The sequence below is a fragment of the Littorina saxatilis genome, linkage group LG2 (genome assembly GCF_037325665.1).
Source record: "Littorina saxatilis isolate snail1 linkage group LG2, US_GU_Lsax_2.0, whole genome shotgun sequence".
Classification (NCBI taxonomy): Eukaryota; Metazoa; Mollusca; class Gastropoda; order Littorinimorpha; family Littorinidae; genus Littorina; species Littorina saxatilis.
This window is the reverse complement of record NC_090246.1, coordinates 48,179,881-48,207,210: the sequence shown is the minus strand read 5'-3', so window position 1 is coordinate 48,207,210 and position 27,330 is coordinate 48,179,881. Positions and strand designations below refer to the sequence as shown.

The 27,330-nt window shown below is 40.4% G+C and overlaps 1 protein-coding gene across 1 annotated transcript in view; it reads right to left on the bottom strand.

Annotated features, from left to right (window-relative positions):
* The window catches only part of LOC138959106 (uncharacterized), a gene marked incomplete at its 5' end in the record, with an annotated part of 93,181 nt that overhangs the window by 23,031 nt on the left and 42,820 nt on the right, over positions 1 to 27,330 (bottom strand). Inside the window, 4 exon segments of the mRNA XM_070330457.1 lie at positions 961 to 1,129; positions 14,447 to 14,640; positions 15,923 to 16,000; positions 18,176 to 18,344. Of these exon segments, the coding sequence (XP_070186558.1) occupies positions 961 to 1,129; positions 14,447 to 14,640; positions 15,923 to 16,000; positions 18,176 to 18,344 (610 nt within the window).

The following is a 27,330-nucleotide window of genomic DNA, read 5'->3' as shown; positions in this document are numbered from 1 at the left end:
CAAATATTTTTAATGTATTGTTTTATTCGGAGCATGACTAAAAGACGAAGTGGAACACTTGTGGAACACTTGTTGAACACGTGTGTTCACCTGGTGTTCCACTGTGCTAAAAAGTGTTTACCATGTGTTCCAAAAGTGTTCAGGTAGCAGAAGATGCTTCAGGATAACACATTGAGAACACTTTCTGTGTTCCAAAAGTGTAAAAATGTGTTCACCCTAACACTTTAAGTGTTCACCCTAAACACTTTCAGTGTTCTCAAAGTGTTATAAAATTTAGAGTGCAGTTAACAAGACCTGCAGACCTCCGTTGATGTTTTCTGAAGACTACTAAAGCAGCGTTGAATCCAGAGTTATCAGACATAGTCGAGGTGACTTCGCACGCATTATAATCCGAGGTCAGTATCCACAGAAATAAACAAACAAAACCCCATTAACGAACGCTCCAAGAAGTTACTGTAACATTTTTGTTATCGAAATAAACGGAAAAAGCTATAGTCCGATTTTGAAGACGGTTTACAAGAGATGGTATTAAAATACTTTTTAGAAGCCGTTAAACACTGCTTAAATGCAGTCCTTCCCGCAAAAACGGTTCAACATCACAGCTGTAACCAGGATGTTACGTGAGATAAGACCATATCACTCCACTCGGTCACATACCAAACAACGCCCCGACTGATGCCTGCATGGAGTGACTTGGACGTTTTTGATGAATTCATTTCTTAAGAGGACACTAGCGGCATTAATTCATTAAAATAAAAAATCCCATTGTGCACCCCGAGGCAGTCCATTTGTTGGTACACGATCAAGTGGAGGGATAGTCTTGTCCCAGATCGTGCACAGAGAACCCCCAGGCACTCCATTTTTGGTACGCGATCAAGTGGAGGGATGGTCTTGTCCCAGATTCAGAGACGGTGAGCCAAACGGTTATAACGAGAAGGAGAGTGCCTTTAACCAACTCACGTCAGGGTTTAAAAACGCGGCCTGCAGGACATTCTCCAGCTGTTGCCGAGTTAAGATCTTCGCCGCCATGGGCATGAGCCCCACGCTCCTCTCCGCGGGAGCGAAATACAACACGTCGAGGATGGAGTCTTCTAGTGCCGCTCGCAACGCGTCCGGTAGGACATTCGTACTGCCACGATGGGAAATCCATCAGAGATGCAGGGTTAAGAGAAACAGCAGTGCACAGCGAGTGTGGAGGGTGAGAATAGAATCGAGTAGAGTAGAATAAATTAGAGTAGAATAGAACAGAACAGAATAGAAAAAACCGATAACATAAAGAACAAGAAAAGCAAATGCTTTATACGACTCTCCTTCGTCATGTCCATAAGGGTTTTGTAGGTCTTAAATTGAGGATTCCACTACTTATGACCCCGTCAACCACCCCCTCCCCTCCTTAAAGGCAGAGTAAGCCTCCCGTAAACCATCACAGATACGGTCAGGCTTTTACACACAGTACAAACACCCTTTCATTTAAACACTCACCAATTGAGAACATCCTAGGTGCCCTCCGTAAAGAGCGAACAATTTTCAAAGAATTTATTTTTGCGTGGTTTATCTTACCCCTGAGCCATCGTGAACCCGTGTGATCCAGTTTTCCCTTTTCACAATGCAGTCGTCATAGTTAGTCATTTGAATGCGACTCGACGCGCGTGAGCTTATCTACAATAGCACGTTTTTTTATGCACGAAACAACGGCTGTGGTTCACAAGAACTCTAGCGATGGCTTTTGACTGTTGAGAGGAACGGCGATTTGCACTGATAAACCGGCCGTCGTCTGCTACGACCCTTGCGTGACCCTGCTTCCGGGCTTTTCTTTTTTTAAACTTTCACAACTTCGAATTGTTCTGATCTTGTCTTGATGAAAAACGAATTCTTTTATGATTAAAGAATGTTTGTGTAACAAGCTGTCAATTTATTATTTAGATTTTAAAAGCTAGGTCTAGCGCAAAAACGAGGCGCCGTTGTTGTTAACGGAACAAGTCTACGAAAATAAATTCTTGGAAAATGTCTCACGCTCGACAGAAAGCAGCCAGGATGTTCCCGTTCGGTGAGCGTTCAAATGGAAGTATGCTTGTACTGTATTTAGACGCTCGGGGAGCTCTGTGATGGTTTACGGGAGGCTTACTGTGCCTTTAAAAAATGTGAGAACTTTATACTGTCCAACTGATTGACACTAACTTGATCCTTATGAGACCTGTATCAATCCATATATACATGGTATAAAATTGAATTTTTTTTAAAAAACTCTATAACACATGGTATTGTGTTGCTTAGTAATTGATGCATGAATTGGCGTCTCGTAGAATTACACGGCCTGGCAACAGGTCGAAAATTTGGGCTGCCACTTGAAATTCTTTGTTTGGCTTTTCTTTTCCTTGATTTTGTTATAAATCTTAAGCCGACTTAGGTCGACCAAATGTCGCCCTAAAACCCCCATTTTACAACACTTTCGATTTAGGGCGACCGAAAGTCGGTCGCCCTAAGTTTTGGCGTCTTTTCTCCAATTCCATTGGCCTGACAATTATTGACCCCATGCGCTATCGAGGAGACAGTGCCCAACGTATCTTGCTTGTAAATCGCATGAAGTTGGGATTTACCGTTTGAGCACAAAATTGAATAAGTGATTTTGAGACTTAGGCCGTCCTTTGCAAAAAAGAGTCTTTAGACAACCACGATACTTATACAAATATTTTTTTAACTGAGTGTAAACATATGATCATCATTAAGGCGACGATGTAAAACCCCTATATCTTAATCTTGACTGATTTTCACAGTCAATTCTAGACTGTTGGGTGTAGGTCTTTTAGCAAATGTAATTACAAAATTTAGTTAATATTGCTTTAAAAAAACTGGATATAGCACTGGTAGCCATAAAACCCATTTTTACAATGGTCGCCCTATAGGCGGATTTATATCTATATATAAATACGACTTGTGTCTGTCTGTGTGTGTGTGTGTGTGTGTGTGTGTGTGTGTGTGTGTGTGTGTGTGTGTGTGTGTGTGTGTGTGTGTGTATGTGTGTGTGTGTGTGTGAGTGTGTGTTCTCTGTGCCAAGCCAAAGTTCTCGATGGATCTGCTTCACATTTGGTGGGCATATTCAGGTAGACACCGGACACAACCTGGTCGATGAGAATTTTCAACACGTGCTCTCAGCGCGCAGCGCTGAACCGATTTTGGTTTTTCTGTTCACCTTCCCAGATCCATTCCCACTAACTCTTCCTTATCTTCTCCAGTGTTTTGCGTTTATCTCCCTTCCTTCGTGTGACGTCAATCCATATTCCCGTTACTATGTTACTATTTTTAGAATGTCACTGCACTGTTCAGAACGCTTTCCTTGCACCCGTAAGTTGTCCTCACTGTAAAAGTGCAAAGGTCGAATCATTTTATAACCACGCGAAAAATACACTGTCCGGGAATACAGAGTGCCTGGACATGACTGTGACGGCAAGATTTTCGCTAAAGATGACGACGACAGAATCCATCTTATCACAAAGCTGTCCGACCTAGAGCGCGTGCGTGTCACCAGCCCAAAGTCTACCAACCCATCTACCTCTACCCCCTCCACCCGCTCCTCGCAACACTAGGTAATCTCGAACCAGAAGTCGACAAAATCTGCAGCCACGTGTAGTACACGATCTTTATAAACAAAGATGTCATCTGACTTCAACGTCACTACAGCGTGGCTGCTAGCAGCCAATGGAATTGCGCGTGTTGTTGTCACTCGTTGTAGTGTGTAAATGGCGAACGTCGAACGCGGCATAGAACTGATAACATTCCAGCTCGTCTAATGGACATAAACTGGTCACGAGAGAGCGCTGAGTACTTACAGTATGTATATGTTTAGATGTGTGTGTATGGTGCGTGTTGTTTGTTGTCGTTGCAACCAGTCTGTGTGTCGTTTCCCCTGCTGTGTTGTGTCAGCCCCACCCACTACTTCCCCCTTCCTGCCCCTTGTGTATGTAAGACGGTGGTCACAACAAAACTGTACCTGTTCATTCGGTGATTTATTCCTTGCTATGTCGGAATCATGCACACGATGTAAATGTTCACCTGCAGCACCACAAATCAACTCGAATGCAGTGCTTGTTTCTATGTATGCATTGGAAGTTACTCGAAGTGTTGTTGTCCGTGTTGACAGTTTGGTATGTCAGGTGTGTTGTCGAATTTGTCCAGCATGCAAGTTGACATGTTTGTGTTTGATTTGCATCGAATGTACAGTCTTGTATGAAATGGAAATTAAATTTGAAGATGGCTATGTGTGAATTATTAAATATTGTTACTTTTAATGTAAATGGTTTAGGAGATTTTAGAAAGAAAAAAGATGTTTTTGATTTGTTGAGAAAAAGCAAGGGTAATGTATTTCTACTACAGGAAACGCACTGGAAAATTGAACAAGAAAATATGATCAGATCACAATGGGGGTTTGAATGTATTGTGGCAGGAAATAGTACTGCAAGCAGAGGAGTTGCTGTGTTATTTAAAAAATAATTTTGAATATAAACTTCATAATGTTGTGAGAGATCCAGAGGGGCGATATATTTTGATTGATATAGAAATGTTGAATAAACGATTTACTCTGGGGAATGTATATGGCCCAAGCACTGGTGACCACCCTGAGTTTTTTGAAAACCTGATGGATAATATTGTTTCATTTGATAATGACTGTATTGTGATTGGAGGGGACTGGAACATTGCAATTGATCCTAAGATTGATTCTAATCATCCTTCAAAAGTGTATAAAATGAGAAGTAGGAAAAAGATGTTAGATATGATGGAACAGTTGAATCTTGTAGATATTTATAGAAATCTGCACACCGGTTTAAGAAAATATACCTGGCGAAGATTTAATGGTGTACAAAGAAGTAGACTGGATTATTTTTTAACATCTGAACAATTGGGATTAATTGTTAATGGTGTTGATATTATGCCCAGTTATAATTCGGATCATTCACCTGTATCTTTATGTTTTAATACTGACATTGTAAAAAGACACCGACCACTATGGAAGTTTAATAACTCACTATTAAAAGATATAACATTTGTTGGATTAGTTAAGCAAGTAATATTAGATTTGAAAATACAATATGCTGTACCTGTTTATGACAGAAATAATATACATTTGATTGAGGATGAAGATTTGGTGTTGATGATTAGGCCAAAAAAAAAAAATTGTCTGTTTAGGGTAACATGACCAAAAAAAGTAGGGTCGGTAGGTAGGTAAAGTTTTTTTTTTTTTTTTTTTTTTTTTTTTTTTGTAAATGCTATGTTGGCTGAACATTCACTTCTTATATTTGATGAATACATGTTTCAAAACTAACGTATAAATAAAACAGAGAGAAAGGGAGAGAAAGAAACGCCAAATGTCTCTTTTTAGCATTTTTTCCTTTTTTTTTTTTTTTTTTTTTTTTAAATCAAAAAAAAGTTTTTGGGTCGGCGCCAAATCGATAGGGTCGGTCGGGTTACCCTAAACAGACAATTTTTTTTTTTTGGCCTTAATGATCAATTATTTTTTTAAATGATTTTGCTGGAGATAAGAGGTAAATGTATCTCCTACGCCTCACATAAAAAGAGAGAAAGTGATAGGAAAGAAAGAGAAATCCTTGCTGAGATTGTATGTTTGGAGAATCAGGTGAATGAAAGTAATGGATGCTGTTTTTGATTTGTTTATTCTCCTTGCCAAACAAAGTATATTTGGAGCCAAATTAAATAAGACAGTCCCAACACTAAATGTTTTTGTGAAAATTGCTAAACAAAGGTTTTTGATCGAAAAGTATAATGCTAGTGTAAATAATTATTATGGTAAATTTGAAAAAGAGTGGTGTTTATATAGACACTTTTTTCATTGATGCTATAGGATAATTGTATTGATTGATTTCGTATGAACATTTTTGAATGTGATACCCCCTGACCCATTTACTCATAACAGGTTATACAATACTTTTATGCCGATAATTAAACCCCATGTATACTTGGAGGCTAAATTGTGACCACCGCCCCCACCTACCCCCCTCCCCCCCCCAACCTTAGTTACAACCCCCCCCCCTCCCCCCCCACAACCTCAGTCCCCCCCCCCCCTTCCATATCCCCTGTCTTTTCAACATCCCACCCTACTGTCTATGTCTGCGTCTTGTCTAGGTATGTACGTGTGTATGCGCTTTGTTGACAAACTCGGTGTATGATGTATGCTATGCTGTGTTTATGTGTATATATAAAGGAAATAAAATGTAAAAAAAAAAAAAAAAAAAAAAAAAAAAAAAACACTGTCATCTATCTCTATATATTTTTAGATATACATATATATATATATATATATATATATATATATATATATATATATATATATACGGCTTCTCTGTGTGTGTGTGTGTGTGTGTGTGTGTGTGTGTGTGTGTGTGTGTGTGTGTGTGTGTGTGTGTGTGTGTGTGTGTGTGTGGAGGCAACACCTGTGGATTGTACAGTTCTCTTTGTGATGGGGTCTGGCGGCTTTTGTCTGTGTGTATGTTCTGGCCTTTGAGAAGCCATAACAGTTAATATAGGGCTTTGAAATAAGCTCTAAAATTCTCAATCCTGTTTAAGAGGACTTCGCCTTCAAAGGTGATTGTGGTGTTTCGGCACTCGGTTACATTTGACGTCGTCGACAGGGATGGGACTCGACATGATATGTTCAGGAATGGCATTATGGCCACTGAATCATTTTCGTGCTCTTCCCATTCCACCAACCTGGGAGGGACCTAAGCTTGGCGGGTCCATGGTTCGAAACTTTGGGGACAAAGTTCATTCAAAGGGGGTCGAGTGTGACAGGGAGACTACCGTCGCCCTTCACAGCAGACTCTGCAGAGTTGTTCGCCTTAGAAGTTGTTGGCTTTCCTTGCATGTACCCGTAAGTTGTCCTCACTGTACAAGTGCAAAGGTAGAATCTATTTATCGAAAAATCCACTGTCATCTATCTCTATATATTTATATATATAGATAGATATATACGGCTTCTGTGTGTGTGTGTGTGTCTGTGTGTGTGTGTGTGTGTGTGTGTGTGTGTGTGTGTGTGTGTGTGTGTGTGTGTGTATCGCCGGCGCATTGTACGCGATTGACGCCACACGAAGGAAGGGAGATAAACGCGCAAAACACTGGAGAAGATAAGAAAGAGTTACTGGGAATGGACGTACAGAAAAACCAAAATCGGTTGAGCGCTGCGCGCTGAGAGCACGTGTTGTAAATTTTCATCGACCAGATTGTGTCCGGGGTCTACCTGAATATGCCCACCAAATTTGAAGCAGATCCATCGAGAACTTTGGCCGTGCATCGCGAAGTGACACAGACAGACAGACAGACAGACAGACAGACAGACAGACAGACACACACACAAGCCGTATATAGATCATAGATACTTATCCCATGACCTGCCTCTTTGTCTCTGTTAGCTGAGGAGGTGGTTTTCTGGATAATCTATGGTTACCATATGGATAATCCATCATCACCGAGTCTCGATCTCACCTGTCATTGTCTTTGATCTCAGAGTACAATTGAATAATTTATAGAGGTCATCTGCATATTTATCGTTGACTTCGGGACTACTTTCTTTAGCAAAACCACTGAGATATTCTTGCGGTATAAAAGTCGAACTCACGTTTGGCTAACGATCTACAAACATTTTAACATTGAAGAAATAAAGAAAGCAACAAAGAATACACATAATCTGCTGGGGTGAAAAGAGCTGATTGAAGATTATGAGTTGGCCGAAGCAGTCAGAGAGAGAGCGATAGAGAGAGACGAGTGATTCAAGGCGCACAACTCTATTACGCTTCATAGGCAACCGCTTAGATAAATCCCGACAACAAAATCCTGATTCAAAATCCTGAGCGACGAAATAAAAATTAAACTAAAACAGTATGCTTACAGTTTTGTTCATTTGCTATCACTTTTAGAGCATTGATTGCTAAATCTGGTTCAACAGAACAAGGCTGTCCCATCTGTAGTCTGCTGCAGATCTGTCGTCTGCTGCAGATATGTCGTTTGCTACAGAATCATCGGCTACTGATCAAGTTGACCAGTAACATGAAAATTGCCACTTACAAAGTTGGAGATACGCTTAAAATAAAAGGTGGCGAAGAAGGTCGGATCTTGCGTGTGTTATTTTTCAATTTTAAAGTAAACAACGGTGTCTAGGTTCAGGTCATGCAGGCAGATAGATTTACAAGTTTTGACCTACATTGAATAGACCGGCAGAACAAAAACTACTGCAGTACAGTAAAGATAACTTACTGGCCTAAGACTGAACGACAGACATCAAAGTAAGGCTCACCTAGATGACAATTGAAGAAGTAAGTAATCCAAATTTGAACACTGAAGCACAACAGCTCGAATAAGCACAAATGAATTCAGCAATCATCCTCATCGCTTGTAAAATCACACGCGCAGTCTTTTCAGTTTTTGGCGAATACCTCTGACAACCGACTTGGGTCACCGACTGAAACCGCCCGGTAACCGCACAGTATCAAATGCATTGAACTGCGCAATCTCGGAAACATGACGGGTGTACCGTTCAGGTAGGACGAAAGCCGGAAGCCAACAATGCAAAATAATATTTCCAATTTCATTTCAACACTCTAGAAATAACTGTTATTCGTTTTCTTAAGCAGTATGGCTAACTGAATACAAAAGCAGACGTTTTATGGCGCATTTACCAAAAAGACAAAAGGGGACTCGTTTTGCACATGAATTTGATGACACGATTTGTGGTCGCGGAAGGTTTGATGAGCAGAAAACAGCCACTCGCAGAGTTTGTGTCGAAAAGTGGTGTTTTTTTTACTGAAAACGTCCGAGTAAAGGGATAAAACGCTCGCCAGAGGCTCGGTAATACCGGTGTAGCAGCCTATTTTGACATAGCCCAGTTTGACCGGGAGGTCATTCTGGGCTAGCCTATTTTGACCGGGAGGTCATTCTGGGCTAGTCAGTTTTGACCCCCCCCCCCTAGTCAATTTTGACCCCCCCTTCAAACTTTAAGAATGAGTACATTAAGACCTCTATAAACAATATTTATGCATATATGTACGCAACTACGTATATCTAAGGTTTGGGGGGGAGCCCAGAATGACCTCCGGTCAAAATAGGCTAGCGTTTTACTTCCAACTTCAAGAATAGGTACATTAGGACTTCACATGACGAAATGAATGCATCTATGTATGCATCTATGTATCTCAACAGCTAGCCCAGAATGACCCCCCCGGTCAAAACTGACTAGGCCAGTCAGTTTTGACCCCCCCCTTCAAACTTCAAGAATAAGTACTTTAAGACCTTTTAAAACGAATTAAATGTAAATGTGGACAATATTTGTTGGAAAATGATATTGAATTTTTTTTTTAAATTGATAAAAAAACAACTTTATTTCTAAAAAAAAAAAAAAAAAGGTTTTGACGTTTTCCTTCCAACTTCAAGAATAAGTACATTAGGACTTCACACGACGAAATGTATGCATGTATGTATCTCAACAGGTTTGGGGGGATGTGTCTTTCAGACCTTTTAAAACGATTTGAATGTAAATGTGGACAATATTTGTTGCAAAATGATATTGCAAAAAAAAAAAAAAAAAAAAAAAAAAATCGGAAAAAAAAACCCATTAACTTAATTTTCTAAAGTCCTAATGTACTTATTCTTGAAGTTTGAAGGGAAGCGTCGAAACTTTTTTCAATATAATTCTGCAACAAAAATAGTCCACATTTACATTCAATTCGTTTTAAAAGGTCTTAAAGTACTCATTCTTAAAGTTTGAAGGGGGGGGGGGGGGGGGGTCAAAACTGACGGGCCTAGTCAGTTTTGATCGGGGGGTCATTCTGGGCTAGCTGATTTTGACCGGGACCCTGTTGAGATACATAGATGCATACATATATGCATTCATTTCGTCATGTGAAGTCCTAATGTACCTATTCTTGAAGTTGGAAGGAAAACGTCAACACTTTTTTTTTTTTTTTTAGAAATAAAGTTGGTTTTTTTTATCAATCCGAACCTGTTGAGATACATAGATGCATACATGCATACATTTCGTCATGTGAAGTCCTAATGTACTTATTCTTGATGTTTGAAGGGAAGCGTCGAAACTTTTTTTTTTTAGAAGTTGTTTTTTCGATTTTTATTTTGTGTGTGTGTGTGCAATATCATTTTCCACCAAATATTGTCCACATTTGCATTTAATTCGTTTTAAAAGGTCTTAAAGTACTCATTCTTGAAGTTTGAAGAAGGGTGGGGGGGGGGGGGGGGGGGGTCAAAACTGACTGGCCTAGTCAGTTTTGACCGGGGCAGACCTGTTTACCCTCACGATTTTGGCATAATTTATTACGATTTTCTGCAAAAAATACGCCATTCCGTTATCCGTGTCAAGACTACGATTTTCATAAATAAAAAAAATGTAAAAAATAAAAATAATTTTTTTTTTAATATTTTTTTTATTTTTTATTAATTCACATGTTTGGCATTGGTTTTTTTCAATGGCAAAATGGGGTGACCAGAGATCATAATCATGTCTGTCTGATGAGACGCTGGAGAGCCTTCTAGTGGTGAAGTCTCGCCCTCACTCATTCGGCAAGCGCAAGTACAGGCATGACACACTGAAAAAGGCCTACTACGAGCAAAAGAAAAAGAATCAGTGATGCATGTGCTTTTGATGTGATCTTCTTTGAAATTATGATGACTACAAAAACTGACTGATGTGTTTTGTTTGTGAATGATGGATATATGTGCATGATTGCGTTTCGCAGACACAGTTGTCATGTGCGTTGTAATTGGCGACGAATGCTGGATGATTACTATTTTTGTGCCAGGATTACTATTTTTGGGGCTGAGCATTACTCCAAAACACTTATGGGGGTAAACAGGTCTGCCGGGGGGTCATTCTGGGCTAGCTGATTTTGACCGGGAGCCCAGAATGACACATCCGCCCAAGCCTGTTGAGAAACATAGATGCATACATATATGCATACATTTCGTCATGTGAAGTCCTAATGTACTTATTCTTGAAGTTTGAAGGGAAGCGTCGAAACTTGGGGGTTTTTTAGAATTTTTTTGGATGTTTTTTTCCAATATAATTTTTCAACAAATATTGTCCACATTTACATTTAATTCGTTTTAAAAGGTCTTAAAGTACTTATTATTGAAGTTTGAAGGGGTGATGGAGATGTGGAGATGCATAGATGCGTTAATTTATGCGTACATTTCGTTTTAAAAGGTCCTAGTGTACTTATTCTTGAAGTTTCAAAGGAAGCGCTAAAACTTTTTTTGTTTTTTTTAAAGATTTTTTTGAAAAATTTATTTTTTTAGATCATTTTTCCAACAAATATTGTGCACATATACATATATTTCGTTTTAAAAGGTCCTAAGGTACTTATTCTTGAAGTTTGAAGGGGGGGGGTCAAAACTGACTAGGGGGGGTCAAAATTGGCTAGCCCAGAATGACCTCCCGGTCAAAATCAGCTTGCCCAGAATGACCTCCCGGTCAAAACTGACTATGTGTCAAAATGGCCTGTTACACCGGTACCTGAAGATCGACCCTAGGAAAAATATGCACGATATTCAGAACTCGGGGTGTGTAACTTATATATATTCAAACCAACCTCCTTCCCACCACTAGCCTGACATACTCAACATCCTAAAAATTATGTTTGAAAACATTATTTTTGAGTCTTGGCTAGCCCAGACAAAATATGTACTCTTAGACACTTGAGTGACCTCATTTCGTAAAGCCTTTGCTTAGCCTGAGTAGACTCTCCACAACTCTATTCTGTTTTGGAACTCTCTACCCTGTATGTGCTTTACGGTCTCTTTGTCAATGGTATCTTTGTGTGTGCGCGTGCGTGCGTGCGTGTGTGTGTGTGTGTGTGTGTGTGTGTGTGTGTGTGTGTGTGTGTGTGTGTGTGTGTGTACTTTTAACATTGTACGCTAAGTTTTGCTTAGTGCTTGGGTTCTTGGTGTTATGTCTCAGTTAAATGTATGCTTTGTATGCTTGTTGATTTGTGCTAGTTTATTCTATAATGAATTTGTAAAGCGCCTGGAGCCAATTGATGGGACTCGCGCTATAGAAAAGTTATTTATTATTATTATTATTATTATTATTTCTGACACTATAACATCATAACATAATGTCATCACCAAGAGTAGCCAAGACTGTGACCAAATCAAATGACATCATAGCTTAATGAGGTCAAGACTTATATTCTTGATAGCTCAGTGGACATGTTCAGTGGTGACAATTTTAGTCATGTCTGCTGATTACCAACACCTACAATTTCGTGAAATTTGGAGGCTTTTGCTCCCAAAATAACTGAGAAGACCTCAATGTAAAGCTTTTACAAACATGACCCCGCTGTGACCTCAAAATGTGACAGGGGTCACCAAACTAGGGTCACGTCGGTAGATTATCAAACCCTTCAAGTGTTTGAAGTTTCAAAGCTATAGCTTCAAAAACGCGTGAGATAACATCAATGTTAAGTTATTAAAAATCGCTCATGACCCCCTGTGACCCCAAAACTTGACGAGGGTCAATCAAACTTACGTCAAGTCGGTAGATTATCAAACCCTAGATGTGTGCATAGTATCAAAGCTCTGGCTTCAAAAACATCTGAGACAACCTCAACGTTAAGTTTTGATGAAACCCCCAAATTTGACGAGGGTCAACCAAACTGGAGTCATCTCGTGAAATCATCAAACCCTATGAGTGTGCACATTTTCAGAGGTCTAGCTTTAAAAACTTCCGAGATAACTTTTACGTTAAGTTTTTTGTCCACGGACAGACAGGCGGCCGGCCGGTGTAACACGAGAAAATTACTCCCACGAGATTTTTACTCCGGAGTAAAATGTTCGTATTAAAATGTTACTCCCTTTACGAAAAAAGCACTCCCCCATTACACGAGAAAGTTACTCCCCAAGACAGGCGAGTTCCGAGTAAACATGTTAATTCCCTGACGAATAAATAACGAATTACTTCACCCTAATACGAGCAATTTAACTTCCCATGCCAGGTGTACGAAATTTTTACTCCCGTGTCACTTGTTAGTCTTGGTGGTGGAAGGGGTGGAGGGAGGGTAGCGGGACATTCATGTGCTCGAGATTACATATTGGCATTATCCCTTCGCCCGCATCCCATTTTTGCGTACGAGATTTTTACTGGAAGTAAAAAAAATGGGGAGTAAAAATTTCGTGGAGGGAGTAAATTTTTCGTGCCTTGGGGAGTTATTTTCTCGTACGAAAGGTGTACTCGGAGTTTTACTCCGGAGCAAATTTTTCGTGGAGTAAAAATGTCGTGTTACACCGGCCATACCATCGGACACATATGAATCCTAATACTCACCAATTACTCAGGTGAGTCAATAAAAAAAATAAAGAGTGAGAGAGAGAGAGAGAGAGAGAGAGAGAGAGAGAGAGAGAGAGAGAGAGAGAGAGAGAGAGTAAAGATGATGATGATGATGATGATGATGATGATGATGTACATTTATTGTACAAGTATAAAGGTTTATGGCTACGCCCTTTATAACAACCTTTCCTTACATCAAGCTAATACAACATTCCAATAAACAAAAAGACAATCAAACAAACAAATAAAAAATTAAAAAGCAATCGGCAAGAAAACCTACTATTATGTTGATAAAAGCAATACAAACTGATAACATAATCATAACAGTTTTGAACTGCCTAGCAGTAACACTCACAATACCTACGTTGATGATAATGACTACAATGACAATGCTTGTGACAGTGATGATGATGATGATGATGATGATGATGATGATGATGATGATGATGATGATGATGATGAAGATGATATCATCAAAGCATATATACTACCTAAATGAAGCAAATAAGTTTACAAGAAAATACACATGATCATAGCGTTTTGAAAAACACGAGCAGATGTTTTTATACCAGCATTGATATTTAGAGAGAGAGAGAGAGAGAGAGAGAGAGAGAGAGAGAGAGAGAGAGAGAGAGAGAGAGAGAGAGAGAGAGAGAGAGAGAGAGAGAGAAAGAGAGAGAGAGAGAGAGAAACCCAGAGATTGAGGAAAAGAATGAGAGAGAGAGAGAGATAGAAACAGAGTGGGAGGAAGAAAGACTCAAAGAGATAGAAAGACATAGAGAGAAAGAGATAGATAGAAAGAGTGGAAGAGAGAGAGAGAGAGAGAGAGAGGGAAAGAGAGAGACTGAAGAGAGAGAGACAGAGATGGAGAGAGAGAGAGAGAGAGAGAGAGAGAGAATCTAGAGAGAGAGAGAGAGAGAGAATCTAGAGAGAGAGAGAGAGAGAGAGAGAGAGAGAGAGAGAGAGAGAGAGAGAGAGAGAGAGAGAGAGTGATTGATGGATGAATCGTTATTACTTGAAGATAGAGAGAAGAATAGGAGGTCATGAATGCAGTCTTCTAGTGCCGCTCGCAACGTCTACCTGCCAATGAGACAGACTCAAACAACTCACGCCATCGTTGTGCAGGTGAACTGGACAGCTTCGTGCAGGGCAGGGGGGTCAGTCAACGGGACCTGCGCGGACATCCAGGCGCGGCAGGTGCTGGGCAGGTCACGGGGGATATTGCTGGGGAACCAGGACTGAGCCCTCACTTGTTCCAGCACTTCCGTCAGTTCCGCCGTGGGATGGCCCAGTTTCTTCAGATTCTGTGGGGAGAATGTCACACTAGAGTGAATAAGTTGCACGAAGACCAACATGCAGGTGCAGGGGTCTTCGTTTCTGATTCTTAGTTTTCAACGCATCGTCATTTGTAAAATTCTGCTTGTTAGACCGTTGCGCCATTGTAACGTGCTAACTGGATGTTTCTTAATTTTGCTCTTTTTGATTTAAGATATCTTACAGAATCTGTTTTTAAGTCGAAAAAAACCGTCATTTTTACTGCGCTGTGATGGTAAAACTTTTAATATATGACTTTACCTCTGACAATACCGAGAGATATTTCAGCTTGGGAGGAAAGTTTCTTTCTGCATTTCTGCAGGGTCGGTATGAATGCCAACATATATGTATTGTATATTAACACAGGCACCCAGCAAATTTAGCTTGACCGCTGTTGGACCATACGTACTAATCGCGATTTTTATATTGAATTTAGGAACAAGAAAAGCAAATACTCATACGACTCACCTTCGTCATAAGTAATATGAGTCAAAACATATCATCTGCTGCTCTAGTTAGCTCCATACACGTTTAAAAATGTTTCCCATGCGATTGATTTAAGTTCGATCTCATTGTGACCTTGATATTTGACCAGGAACAAGCACGCTCACGTATAAACGTCATTAAACCCTGAAAGTATGTGAAGTTTCAATAATCTAGCAACCAAACTGTAGAAGGTACACTGTGATGGTGTTTTTTGAGACCTAAACTTGACCCAACTGTGATCTTCAAATGTGTTTAAGTGTCAGCCATACGTAGGTCATGTCTGGAGGTCATCCAGCCCTAAAAGCGTGTACAGTTTAAAAACTCTAGGTTTAATAACATCAATGATCGACAAGAAGAAGATAACATCTGTGAGAACCTCAACGTTAAGGTTTTTTCGTTTAGCGCCGAGCCGACCGCCCGCCCGCCCATTAGAGCGCACACTGCTCATTACTATGAGTGAATGACTCAGAAGAGCAAACAAGTGCTGCTATTGTCTTGCAGGTTTTAGGGAAGCGACATATACCCCTGGCCTGAATTTGTGGCTTCTGTACAATTCGTGTATTCCTCTCTAACACTTTCTCTCTATGCCAAACAGACTCTGCATGGATCATGAACTTGAACGCGTGGTAAAAGCAAAGAGCAGTGCAGGTACACATTTGTATTTTCGTTCGTCAGTATAATGATTCAAATTTACCAGTCATCTAAAAATAACTTTAACGCGTACCTTCATGTGGGTCTTTTAACTGACAACAACGTAAATGCAAAACAAGTCACGGGTGTACAAACCTCTATAAGCGCACGCTTCTTGTCTTCCATTCCCACTAGTCGAATCGCCATTCTTTGTACCCTCTCACTTGTGGAATTCTGTGTAAGTTGGAGCCATGCAAGAAACGTAAACATTCTGAAGGGAAAGAATTGATGCATGAAACGCAATGAACGAAACAGTGAGTCTTAGATAAGAAATGTAGCACCGACTATACGCCTTTGGCAGCAATTGGACATTCATACACAAAAGACTTTTCGGTGGAGAGTCACTAGAGAGATATTGACAAAAAGGTTTCTGAATAACAATAACAAAAACATTAACCAAACTTTATGGTCCATTAAAATGGTAGATTAGAATGGAAATGTTTCTTTGACATAACCTGTAAACGATTATAACTTAAACGTTAAATAAGAATTATAATGAAATTCAACAAGACAAAAACTCATAGGTTCATATATAACAACAAGCACACATATTCCCGCTAACCCTAACTCAGAGTGTTTTCATCGTATATTATTATAAAATAACAAGGACAAGTTAAAATTTAAATAAGATCATTATTTTCAGATTATCATTATTTAAATAGTTACTTATGCAGCAGAAACTATTTAGTCTGCACAGGAAGAAAAGTGAAGGAATCACTGAAACAGGGCTCACCAGAGGGTCCCGGAACCTTCAATTTTAATTTTTAGGGCGTCCAAGGACCTCCTCGGCAAAATCTAAGAGGGTTCCTAGAGCAGATGGACTTTGGAAGCTTTGCAAGACATTCACAACAAACAGTTTGTTTCTTGAAAAGTGTTTTCTTCAGGTAGTGTGTTTACATTTTGTCATGCAATGCACAGAACATAAAGGTGCATTGCATAAGACGCAAAAAGACGTGTTCATTACAATAGACAAGCACATGTATGTGACAGATACTGCTCAACAAGGATGTAGTATCATACCCACTTCAGCATACATTTCCCATGACTCATTTCTGTATAGTGCATATGTTTATCAACGTTATGCATGTGGGATAGTTCCTTTAAGAATCAGTTAGATTAACACCAAGAATTAGCGTCGGTACACATATCGCAGAAAACGTTCCTGTCTTCGAAATGTAGCCAAGTGTAAATGTTTGTCCTCTTTGTGTGGAAACTATAGTAGACGATTACAGTCTGAAAATTCTTATCAGCGGTACGCATGATAACGTGTGACTTGGAATAATAGGCCGTGAAAAGTAGGATATGCGCCGAAATGGCTGCGATCTGCTGTCCGATGTGAATGCGTGATGTAATGTGTAAAAAAAATCCATCTCACACGGCATAAATAAATCCCTGCGCCTTGAATATGTTATGTTATATGAAGTCTTATATCGCGCGCGTATCTTTACTCCAGACTCGGACTCAAGGCGCAGTAATCTACAGTGCGCGATATATTCGGCTTTTCGGCTTTTAAGTGCGTATAGGTAGGTAACAGTGACTCACATACAGTTTGGGGAGCCCTGCTGACCAAACAATCGTAGGCAAGAGCCACTCAGAACTGGCCCCCGGGGCTTAGGTGCAAGACGAAGTCACCAACCAAACGGGAGCCACCCGTAGTGTTGGATTGGTTGAAATTGAGATTTCATGTGACTTCAACCAATCAGACCCTCCGGTTTTCTCCAGTTTGGATGGCAGCCACTTTGCAGGACTGGGTGGCCGAGTGGTAACGCACTTGCGCTCGGAAGCAAGAGGTTGCGAGTTCGACCCTGGGTCAGGGCGTTAGCAATTTTCTCCCCCCTTTCCTAACCTAGGTGGTGGGTTCAAGTGCTAGTCTTTCGGATGAGACGAAAAACCGAGGTCCCTTCGTGTACACTACATTGGGGTGAGCACGTTAAAGATCCCACGATTGATAAAAGGGTCTTTCCTGGCAAAATTGTATAGGCATAGATAAAAATGTCCACCAAAATACCCGTGTGACTTGGAATAATAGGCCGTGAAAAGTAGGATATGCGCCGAAATGGCTGCGATCTGCTGGCCGGTGTGAATGAGTGATGTATTGTGTAAAAAAAAAATTCCATCTCACACGGCATAAATAAATCCCTGCGCTTTGAATATGTGCGCGATATAAAATTGCATAACATAAAAATAAAAAAATAAAAATAAAAATAAATCCCTGCGCTTAGAACTGTACCCCCGGAATACGCGCGATATAAGCCTCATATTGATTGATTGACTTTCGGTTCGTGCACCTCCATCATGGCTTCTCAAACAACACGAACTACCGAATTAACAAGCAGCCCTTAATCTTACATCAAAGAATGTGACCATGTTGCCCATCAGCTGCATCAGATCTTCATTGTTCAGGCTGATGGCGAGCTCGGGCAACAAGCTTAAGCACAGCCCTTCGTCAATCTCAAGCATCAGCTCCGCAATCGTCTTCGTGAGCATTTCCTGTAAGATCTTGGGCAGCTCTCCCGATCTGTCATCATCGTGTTAAAATAATCAAAAATCAAAACAACAAGTAGAAGCTAGTGGGCATTCTTTGACTTGTTTTGAAAAGTAAGGGTAACTCACAACAAGTCGCGTAAGGCGAAATTACTACATTTAGTCAAGCTGTGGAACTCACAGAATGAAACTGAACGTAGTCCGCCGCTAGTGCAAAAGGCAGTGAAAGTGACGAGCCTGTTTGGCGCGGTAGCGATTGCGCTGTGCTTCATAGCACGCTTTACTGTACCTCTCTTCGTTTTAACTTTCTGAGCGTGTTTTTTAATCCAAACATATCATATCTATATGTTTTTGGAATAAGGAACCGACAAGGAATAAGATGAAATAGTTTTTAAAACGATTTCGGAAATTTAATTTTGATCATAATTTTTATATTTTTAATTTTCAGAGCTTGTTTTCAATCCAAATATAACATATGTATATGTTTTTGGAATCAGAAAATGACGAAGAATAAGATGAAATTGTTTTTGGATCGTTTAATAAAAAATAATTTTAATTACAAGTTTCCGATTTTTAATGACCAAACTCACTCATTAGTTTTTAAGCCACCAAGCTGAAATGCAATACCAAACCCCGGCCTTCGTCGAAGATTGCTTTGCCAAAATTTCAATCAATTTGATAGAAAAATGAGGGTGTGACAGTGCCGCCTCAACTTTTACAAAAAGCCGGATATGACGTCATCAAAGATATTTATCGAAAAAAAGAAAAAAAACGTCCGGGGATATCATACCCAGAAACTCTCATGTCAAATTTCATAAAGATCGGCCCAGTAGTTTAGTCTGAATCGCTCTACACGCACACACAGACAGACAGACAGACAGACAGACACACACACACACACATGTATACACAACGACCCTCGTCTCGATTCCCCCCTCTATGTTAAAACATTTAGTCAAAACTTGACTAAATGTAAAAAGGCAAGAATTTCAGTCTCGATAAAATCACGTGTGAACATATATAAGTATAGGGTATATATCAATAATTATGTGAATACTGCATTTCAGGTGAGTAGCCTTTTCATTTAGGGCAATGTTTGGCAATCCCAAAGAACCTTACATATATCACACCGGTGACACTGTGACGGTTCCCCTACGCTTTGTGTCCGGTGCCCTGACCCTTTGTGTTCGGTTCCCACTCGGTTCCCACACGCCAAAATTCGCGGACAAAACATCCATTTATGGTAGTATTACGCAATGTTGCTCTCTGAGAATGGTCTTGTTAGATCTGTGAGTGTTTACACTACATGCCTAGGTGCTGTTGGATTGAAGGTTTTTGATATTTTAGCCGTTATTAGGTAGAATGCCTTCCACTTTACTGCAAAACTGCATAATTCGTAGCATCGGCAAGAAATATCCTACCAAAAAATGCCTGCTTGGAACTGTCGTTGGTCCAGCAAAAAGTTCAACATGTCTGTAGCAGACAGCCCAAGTTTCAAGATTGTAGGGCCATCCAAACAGCCGTAATAATAAAAACAACAAAAGTAGTCAGTGAAATTGGCTGTGTTCGGTCCCCACACACTTTTGTGACGTAGGCGTGACGGTTCCCATAATTCATTGTGTCGGTCCCCACTTTCTGTGTCGGACCCCACTTTCGACCTAATTTCTCTGTGACGGACCCCACAACCAGCCTATTTTGTGTCGGTCCCCACACCTTCTTGGATTTATGACTTGCCGGTTACTTGTATCATTGTATTCATTGAATCTAATTGTCTCGGAGTTATTTTTCAGCAAAAACCGGCAAGGCAGCACCTTTTGTGATACCAAGTAAGTCAGATGACATCAGTATGTGTGTGTATGTGTGTGTGAGAGAGAGAGAGAGAGAGAGAGAGAGAGAGAGAGAGAGAGAGAGAGAGAGAGAGAGAGAGAGAGAGTGAGAGAGAGAGAGAGAGAGAGATTGACACCTTTCCAGATCACTCCGGTTATGCGACACTACCGCGAGCGTCACTACCGCGTGTCACACTACGGCGAGTACGACACTACCGCGTGTAACACTACCGCGTGTCACACTACCGCGAGTACGACACTACCGCGAGTATAACACTGCCGCGTGTCACACTACCGCGCGTACCACAACCGCGAGTACCATAACCGTAGAGAGAACGCATGCAAACTTACTTCTTGTGAGTTTGTGTTCTAACGGCTTTGATTGGAAGCAACCCATTCTATATGTATTCTGATAGTGTGTTCTGATCGTTTTGAGTTCTTGGTTAGCATGACAAACATTGAATTAGTGTTCAGAGAACAGACCAGGCCTTTTTGTTTTATATTTCAAGGAAACATTTCAACCTTTGCCTTCAGCCATGGAAGTCATAAAATGACACGCGGTAATGTTATACTCGCGGTAGTGTGACACGCGGTAGTGTTATACTCGCGGTAGTGTCGTACTCCCGGTAGTGTCGTACTCGCGGTAAGTTCTGTTTCCGTACCCGCGACAGCGGCACCGACAAAAGAAAACGCGCGCAAACGCGTGACGTGTTTCCGTACTTGCGTTTTAAACATGCGGTAAAATCTGTAAACTCCCGCGTTGCCGCGCGACAACGCGAAAAAATCGCTCCAGGACCCTTTCAAAAAAATCGCGTCGCTTGCCGCTTGTCGCGCCGCTAACGCGTCGCGCGTGTGGAAACACTCCTGGTCATTATGGGGGCGAGGACGCCCCCATTCTATACGGATAGTTTAGAGGTTGACCATGGGCAGCGCCATTTTGTTGTGAAATACGTCATCAGTTTGTGTACACAGGAAGTTGTGACATCCGTCACCCTATGGGAGGGGTGAAGGCAACATTGTTCATCTGTAGAAAGTTGTGAAATCCGTCACCCTATGGGAGGGGTGACGTCAAAATTGGTCATCACAGAGTTTGTGTAACACAGGAAGTTGTGAAATACGTCACCCTATGGGAGGGGTGACGTCAAAATTGTTCAACAAAAACATGATATGTCGCATTGTGCAGGGTCAACTGCAACAAACTCAAACCGAGCCATTCATACTTAGCTGTATTTGAGTGACTTATATACCCGACATTTTTATTTCTTATTTTTAGCACAGGTGTAGGAAAAATCATGAACCAAAATGTTATTTATTTTCTAATTTAACATTTTTTTTACAAATATGACCATGGTCTTTTAAACATACAGTGACATTAAACATTGTTATGTTAAAAAAAAGAAAAAAGAAATAAAGCTTTTGTGCACAAATCAGAAAATACATTGTACATTTTACCTACAGGCCAAACAGTGTCTGTTGGCGGCAGAGGGCCCAGCAAGTTGCTATTTTTAGATCGATTAAAAGTTGTCAAGAACAGGCGCTTACATTTGGATGTGTCCACTGATAGTAGGTTTGGTTGTGATCAATCAGAATGATGTAGGAATAAAAATGTATGACAGTTTGGTATGATGACATGTAATTCAAATATGCTGAAATGTAATATTATACATGATATAATATTATTATGGCTGTTGCCATGACCATGAACCCCAAGAAAGGTTTAATGTTATGTAAAATCAAAATACCAAAATCAAGCGCCTACTAATCTGGTCTACGGTGCGGCTTGGACCAAAAAAGGATGGACACGCAACTCGCTCAGCCAGCCAGCGCTGCGAGACTTACAGCGGCCAACTTCGCCGCGGCGCGCTCATTGGCTAAGTATTGAACTTGCGTCAAGGCCGATGCGCGTAGATTCCCAGAATGTTTACTTTCGGTTAGATTCTTCGACAGCATTCGCAGAGGTGACTGCCGTATTGTGTACCGCAGTCAGAAGTAATTTATTACTTTTTGGAGTTTAGTAACGTGATATCAGTTTTCAATTGTTCGTTCACTTATATTGCTTTCAGATTTAACACACAAGAAACAGTAGCACGGTTTTCGTTGCGAAAATGTGCATTGGCAGTGCTACGCGATCGAATTGTGTATTATGTACACGCCGTGTTCTTCTCAGGAAAAGACCGAAGCGACATGTGACGTCAGTCGTTCAGCCCGCGAGCGGTGGGATGGGGGGGTTCACATGGTTTGTTTGTTTCAGAACCACACCCATATACACACATTTCACATGTAAACCATTTGTCCGCCCCCTGTCGATATTTATCGACTAAGTTCCTTGTTTTCTATGTGCTTGATTTTCGTCGCACCGCTGGAAAAACGCTATCGCGGGTACGGAAACACAACTTTAGTGTGAGACGCGGTAGTGGTACTCGCGGTAGTGACGCTCGCGGTAGTGACCAGCACCCGATCACTCCACATAAACGCTGGTTCTGGTTGCATTGTGCCGCTGACATACAGCTAATAGGATTTTTACACCCCCGGTATAGGGGTGTGTATAGGTTTCACTCGATGTGTTTGTGTTCGCAAGTAGATCTCAAGAATGAACGGACCGATCGTCACCAAACTTGGTGAACAGGTTCTATACATTCCTGAGACGGTCCTTACAAAAATTGGGACCAGTCAAACACACGGTTAGGGAGTTATTGGTGGATTAAAATTATACAAGGCCTGGTATAGACGGACACCCCCGTTGGTCAAAGGGAAATAACCATTCTCACTGCCACCAACTGAGAAGGTTATTTCCCTTTGACGGGGGTGTAGTTCCTATCGGAGGAATTTCTTGTTTTAATCCTTTTGTGGTATTGCTGATGATGCTGAACATGTATTTTACTAGTTTACCAATATGTATCTTTGACCCTGATAGCCTACGAAAACGGAGCAATCATGGCCCAACATTGGCCCAATGCTGAATTTATTGGCGCGGTGTTGAGCCTTAGTCGGGCCGTTGTCGTAGGCTGTCAGGGTTTATGTAGCCTTGTTCCATTGTATTCTGACTGTCATAAAGTAATTAATTTTAAGAGAAAGCAGTCATGAACACAAGGAGCTGGGAAAAGTTGCCTCTTACAACAAGCGTGAATAAAGACACATACTTGACACAGGCAAGTACTCTTTTTTTTTTTCAATCACCACTAGAAGTCCCTGGGCAGCATTTTGCTCTGAAAACTGAATCTCACATACGACAGGTGGATCTTTTATTTTAAAAATGTGCCAAATTGCATATCTCCAAGGCCTTAAGACTAAGAGTAGATATTGGGAAGGCCAGTTCAAGAAGGTGTGGGTGGATCAACACATAATTTGCTGGTATACTGGGAACCGTCCCAGAGATAAATAATGTTATATATTATTTGTGGCATAAACTAATAAAGTTAGTCTCTCTCTCTCTCTCTCTCTCTCTCTCTCTCTCTCTCTCTCTTTCTCTCTCTCTCTCTCTCTCTCTCTCTCTCTCTCTCTCTCTCTCTCTCTCTCTCTCTCTCTCTCTCTCACACACACATACACACACATACTGATGTCATCTGACTTACTTGGTATCACAAAAGGTGCTGCCTTGCCGGTTTTTGCTGAAAAATAACTCCGAGACAATTAGATTCAATGAATACAATGATACAAGTAACCGGCAAGTCATAAATCCAAGAAGGTGTGGGGACCGACACAAAATAGGCTGGTTGTGGGGTCCGTCACAGAGAAATTAGGTCGAAAGTGGGGTCCGACACAGAAAGTGGGGACCGACACAATGAATTATGGGAACCGTCACGCCTACGTCACAAAAGTGTGTGGGGACCGAACACAGCCAATTTCACTGACTACTTTTGTTGTTTTTATTATTACGGCTGTTTGGATGGCCCTACAATCTTGAAACTTGGGCTGTCTGCTACAGACATGTTGAACTTTTTGCTGGACCAACGACAGTTCCAAGCAGGCATTTTTTGGTAGGATATTTCTTGCCGATGCTACGAATTATGCAGTTTTGCAGTAAAGTGGAAGGCATTCTACCTAATAACGGCTAAAATATCAAAAACCTTCAATCCAACAGCACCTAGGCATGTAGTGTAAACACTCACAGATCTAACAAGACCATTCTCAGAGAGCAACATTGCGTAATACTACCATAAATGGATGTTTTGTCCGCGAATTTTGGCGTGTGGGAACCGAGTGGGAACCGAACACAAAGGGTCAGGGCACCGGACACAAAGCGTAGGGGAACCGTCACAGTGTCACCGGTGTGTATATGACTAAGTGCCAAAAGGTGCTCACAGAACAGAAGACGACTTTGTTTTACAATAAAAATGTTTCTAAAAACGTGTGTCTGCTGAAAATTGGTGTGTGTGTGGATGAATGTGCGAAGAGATAGTGGACATAATTTCGTGTGTCTGACTTGAACGGTTTTGAAGTTATCTTTGTTTAAAGTCAAAAATAACGCCAAAACCGGCCATCTGAAAAAGGACATCGTGATACCTCGTGTTTTGAATATGCCACAGAAAAATAACAAGAAGCACAAATGAATTGCATTTAGTTTGATTGAATGCCTGAAACATCGCTTTACAGACGAGACCAAACGTCAAATCTAAATCTCGAGAGAATTTTTTTTTTTCGATAACGGAATTTTAAGGTGTCGCACGCAAGATGATTCGTCATCACGGCATACATTTTTCAATCGCAGATATTTACTAAATTTCTTTTTCAAAAACTCTGGAATTGATGTCGACACGTCAAGCGATAACGGTGTATCAAACTGCTGTCTTTCAAGTAATCCAGCAAAGACTGCAGAACTTTTGAACAGCATTTTTGAAAACGATTTGAAAATTTCGTCATATCTTGCGTGCGACAAAATGTTCGGTAATTAACGGTTATTTTCTTTTAAAAACAAAATTTACATGTACAAAGATCTACTTCATTTACGGAACCACGTGACACATTCTGTGTTCAAAATTTGTGAAGAAATCACGAACCACGATTGCGCTATCAAGTGTTGAAATTATGTCGTCAACATCTTTTCAGATCTTGCGTGCGACACCTTCTTGCGTTCAACATAAAATGTCACTACCTTATCGAGTTTAATGGGTAAAACTAACTATTTGTTGTCTTAGTTTAATCTTCTTAATTAAAAGCGTAATAAAACCGAACTTCTAAGATGAATTTTAATTGAGATTAGCGAAAGAGCGGGCACGCAAGTCGACCTTAAAGTAAAAGAATGATAACACGAGCGTTTGTCGTGTTGTCTTGCGTGCAACACATTGTCCAAAAAGGAAAATGTATATTTTTCTCAGACGTTTTTTAAGTTGAAACCTTGAAACTTCACACACATTTGGGGTTTAATCGCCCCCATGCATGGTAAAAGTCTTGTTGACCCTTGTCAGATTTCAAGGTCACGGCTGGGTCACATGTGGTTCAGAAAACGGATGAAACATATTTTTTCAGAGATTTTTGAAGCTAGAACCTTCAAACTTCAAACAACGCTTTTGCTTAATGATTGTTCAACATGGAGAATTCAAGGTTGATCCTTGAGAAATGTGAAGGTCACAGCAGGGTCTCGTGTGGGTAAAAAAAAAAAACATAACCTTTTTCTCAGAGTTTTTCAAAGCAAGAACCTTGAAAGTTCACATCTTTGGGCTTAATAGCCTCCATACACGGTTAAAGTCTTGTTGACCTTTGTCGAATCTCAAGGTCACATGGGCAAATCAAAAACACGAAAATGCATCATTATCTCAGTTGTTTTTAAAGGGAGAGCCTTCAAACATCACACAACTCTCAACTCCGACTTAAAGAAGTTAAGGTAGATCCTTGTCACATGTCAAGGTCACAGAAAGGTCTCGTACGGGTAAAGCAAACAAAACAAACAGATAATATTCATTTTTTCAGCTTTGTTGTTAGCTAGAATAGAGGCACATGCCACCATTCCATTCAACATGACTCATAGAAATGTATGATGTATGACGTAATTGCATTGTGTGTAATGACGCGGCTGCATCTGTAGTTATTCCAGCCTTTGAAGAAATGGCGTTTTTCCTTGCTTGGACACATTTTTCCTTTTCTTGGATGTTTCCGGAGTTTGGGTGAGTTTGGTGTATATGGTTGAACACAATTTAAAATTTGCATAAAAGTGTATTAAAATAAACAGTGGTAGCCAGTCTCATCTGTTGTGTCGACAATTTAATCTCTTTTGTGTGACCTCAACTTGACCCCTCTGAATGCTCTCAATCATGGAAATTGACCACACTTTGATTATAACCAAACAACATCAAAACTTTGGAATGTGTGAAGTTTCAAAGGTGTTGCTTAAAAGGCGTTCGTGAAAATGACAATTGTATGTGTCTGACTTCAATGCGACCCCGCTGCGACCTTGACGTTTGATTTTATCAACCAGACTTTCATCATGTGTGAATGACTTCAAACACTATAAAACTAGTTGAAGAAATTGACAATTTTTCAAAGTTTAAGCCAGATGGCACTGCTGTGACCTTGAAATTTGACAAACATTAACCAGGCGGTCACCTTTTTTAGAAAATATCCTTAAAGGATCTTTAACCTCACTGTGACCTTGGAATTTGATGAGGTTTAATTTAACTTGCGTAGTGTGCCAAGTTTCAAGGCCCTAGCTTCAAAAACATATGAGAAAACCTCATTGAAAAATGTATATGTTTGACCTCAACGCGACCCTGCTGTGACCTTGACTTTTTCAACCAGACTTTAATCGTGTGTGAACATTATACACTAGAACTGTGTGTATTTTCAAAGCTCGTGCTATAAACGCGCTGAATAAATTGAAAATATTCCACATTTGGACCAGATGTGACCCCGCTGTGACCTTGAACTTTGACAAAGATTAACAAGCAGGTCACTTTTAATGAGGTTTTATAAAAATGCTGAAAGTATGTGAAGTGTGTAAAGTCTAACTGATCTAGTATTAAAACATGTAAGACGTGACAACGACAATTTTCCAGTTTGCAAAGGAAATTTAACCTCGCTGTGACCTTGAAATTCAATGTTGTTTAATGTGATGTGCACCATACCTGGAGGTCATTATACTTTGGTTGTGTGCCAAGTTTCAAAGCCCTAGCTTTAAAAACGTGCGAGATAACCTTAATGCTATGACTCAGTGCCGTTTTGAATGATATAACGAACAAAATTATCGTTATTTGTAAAATC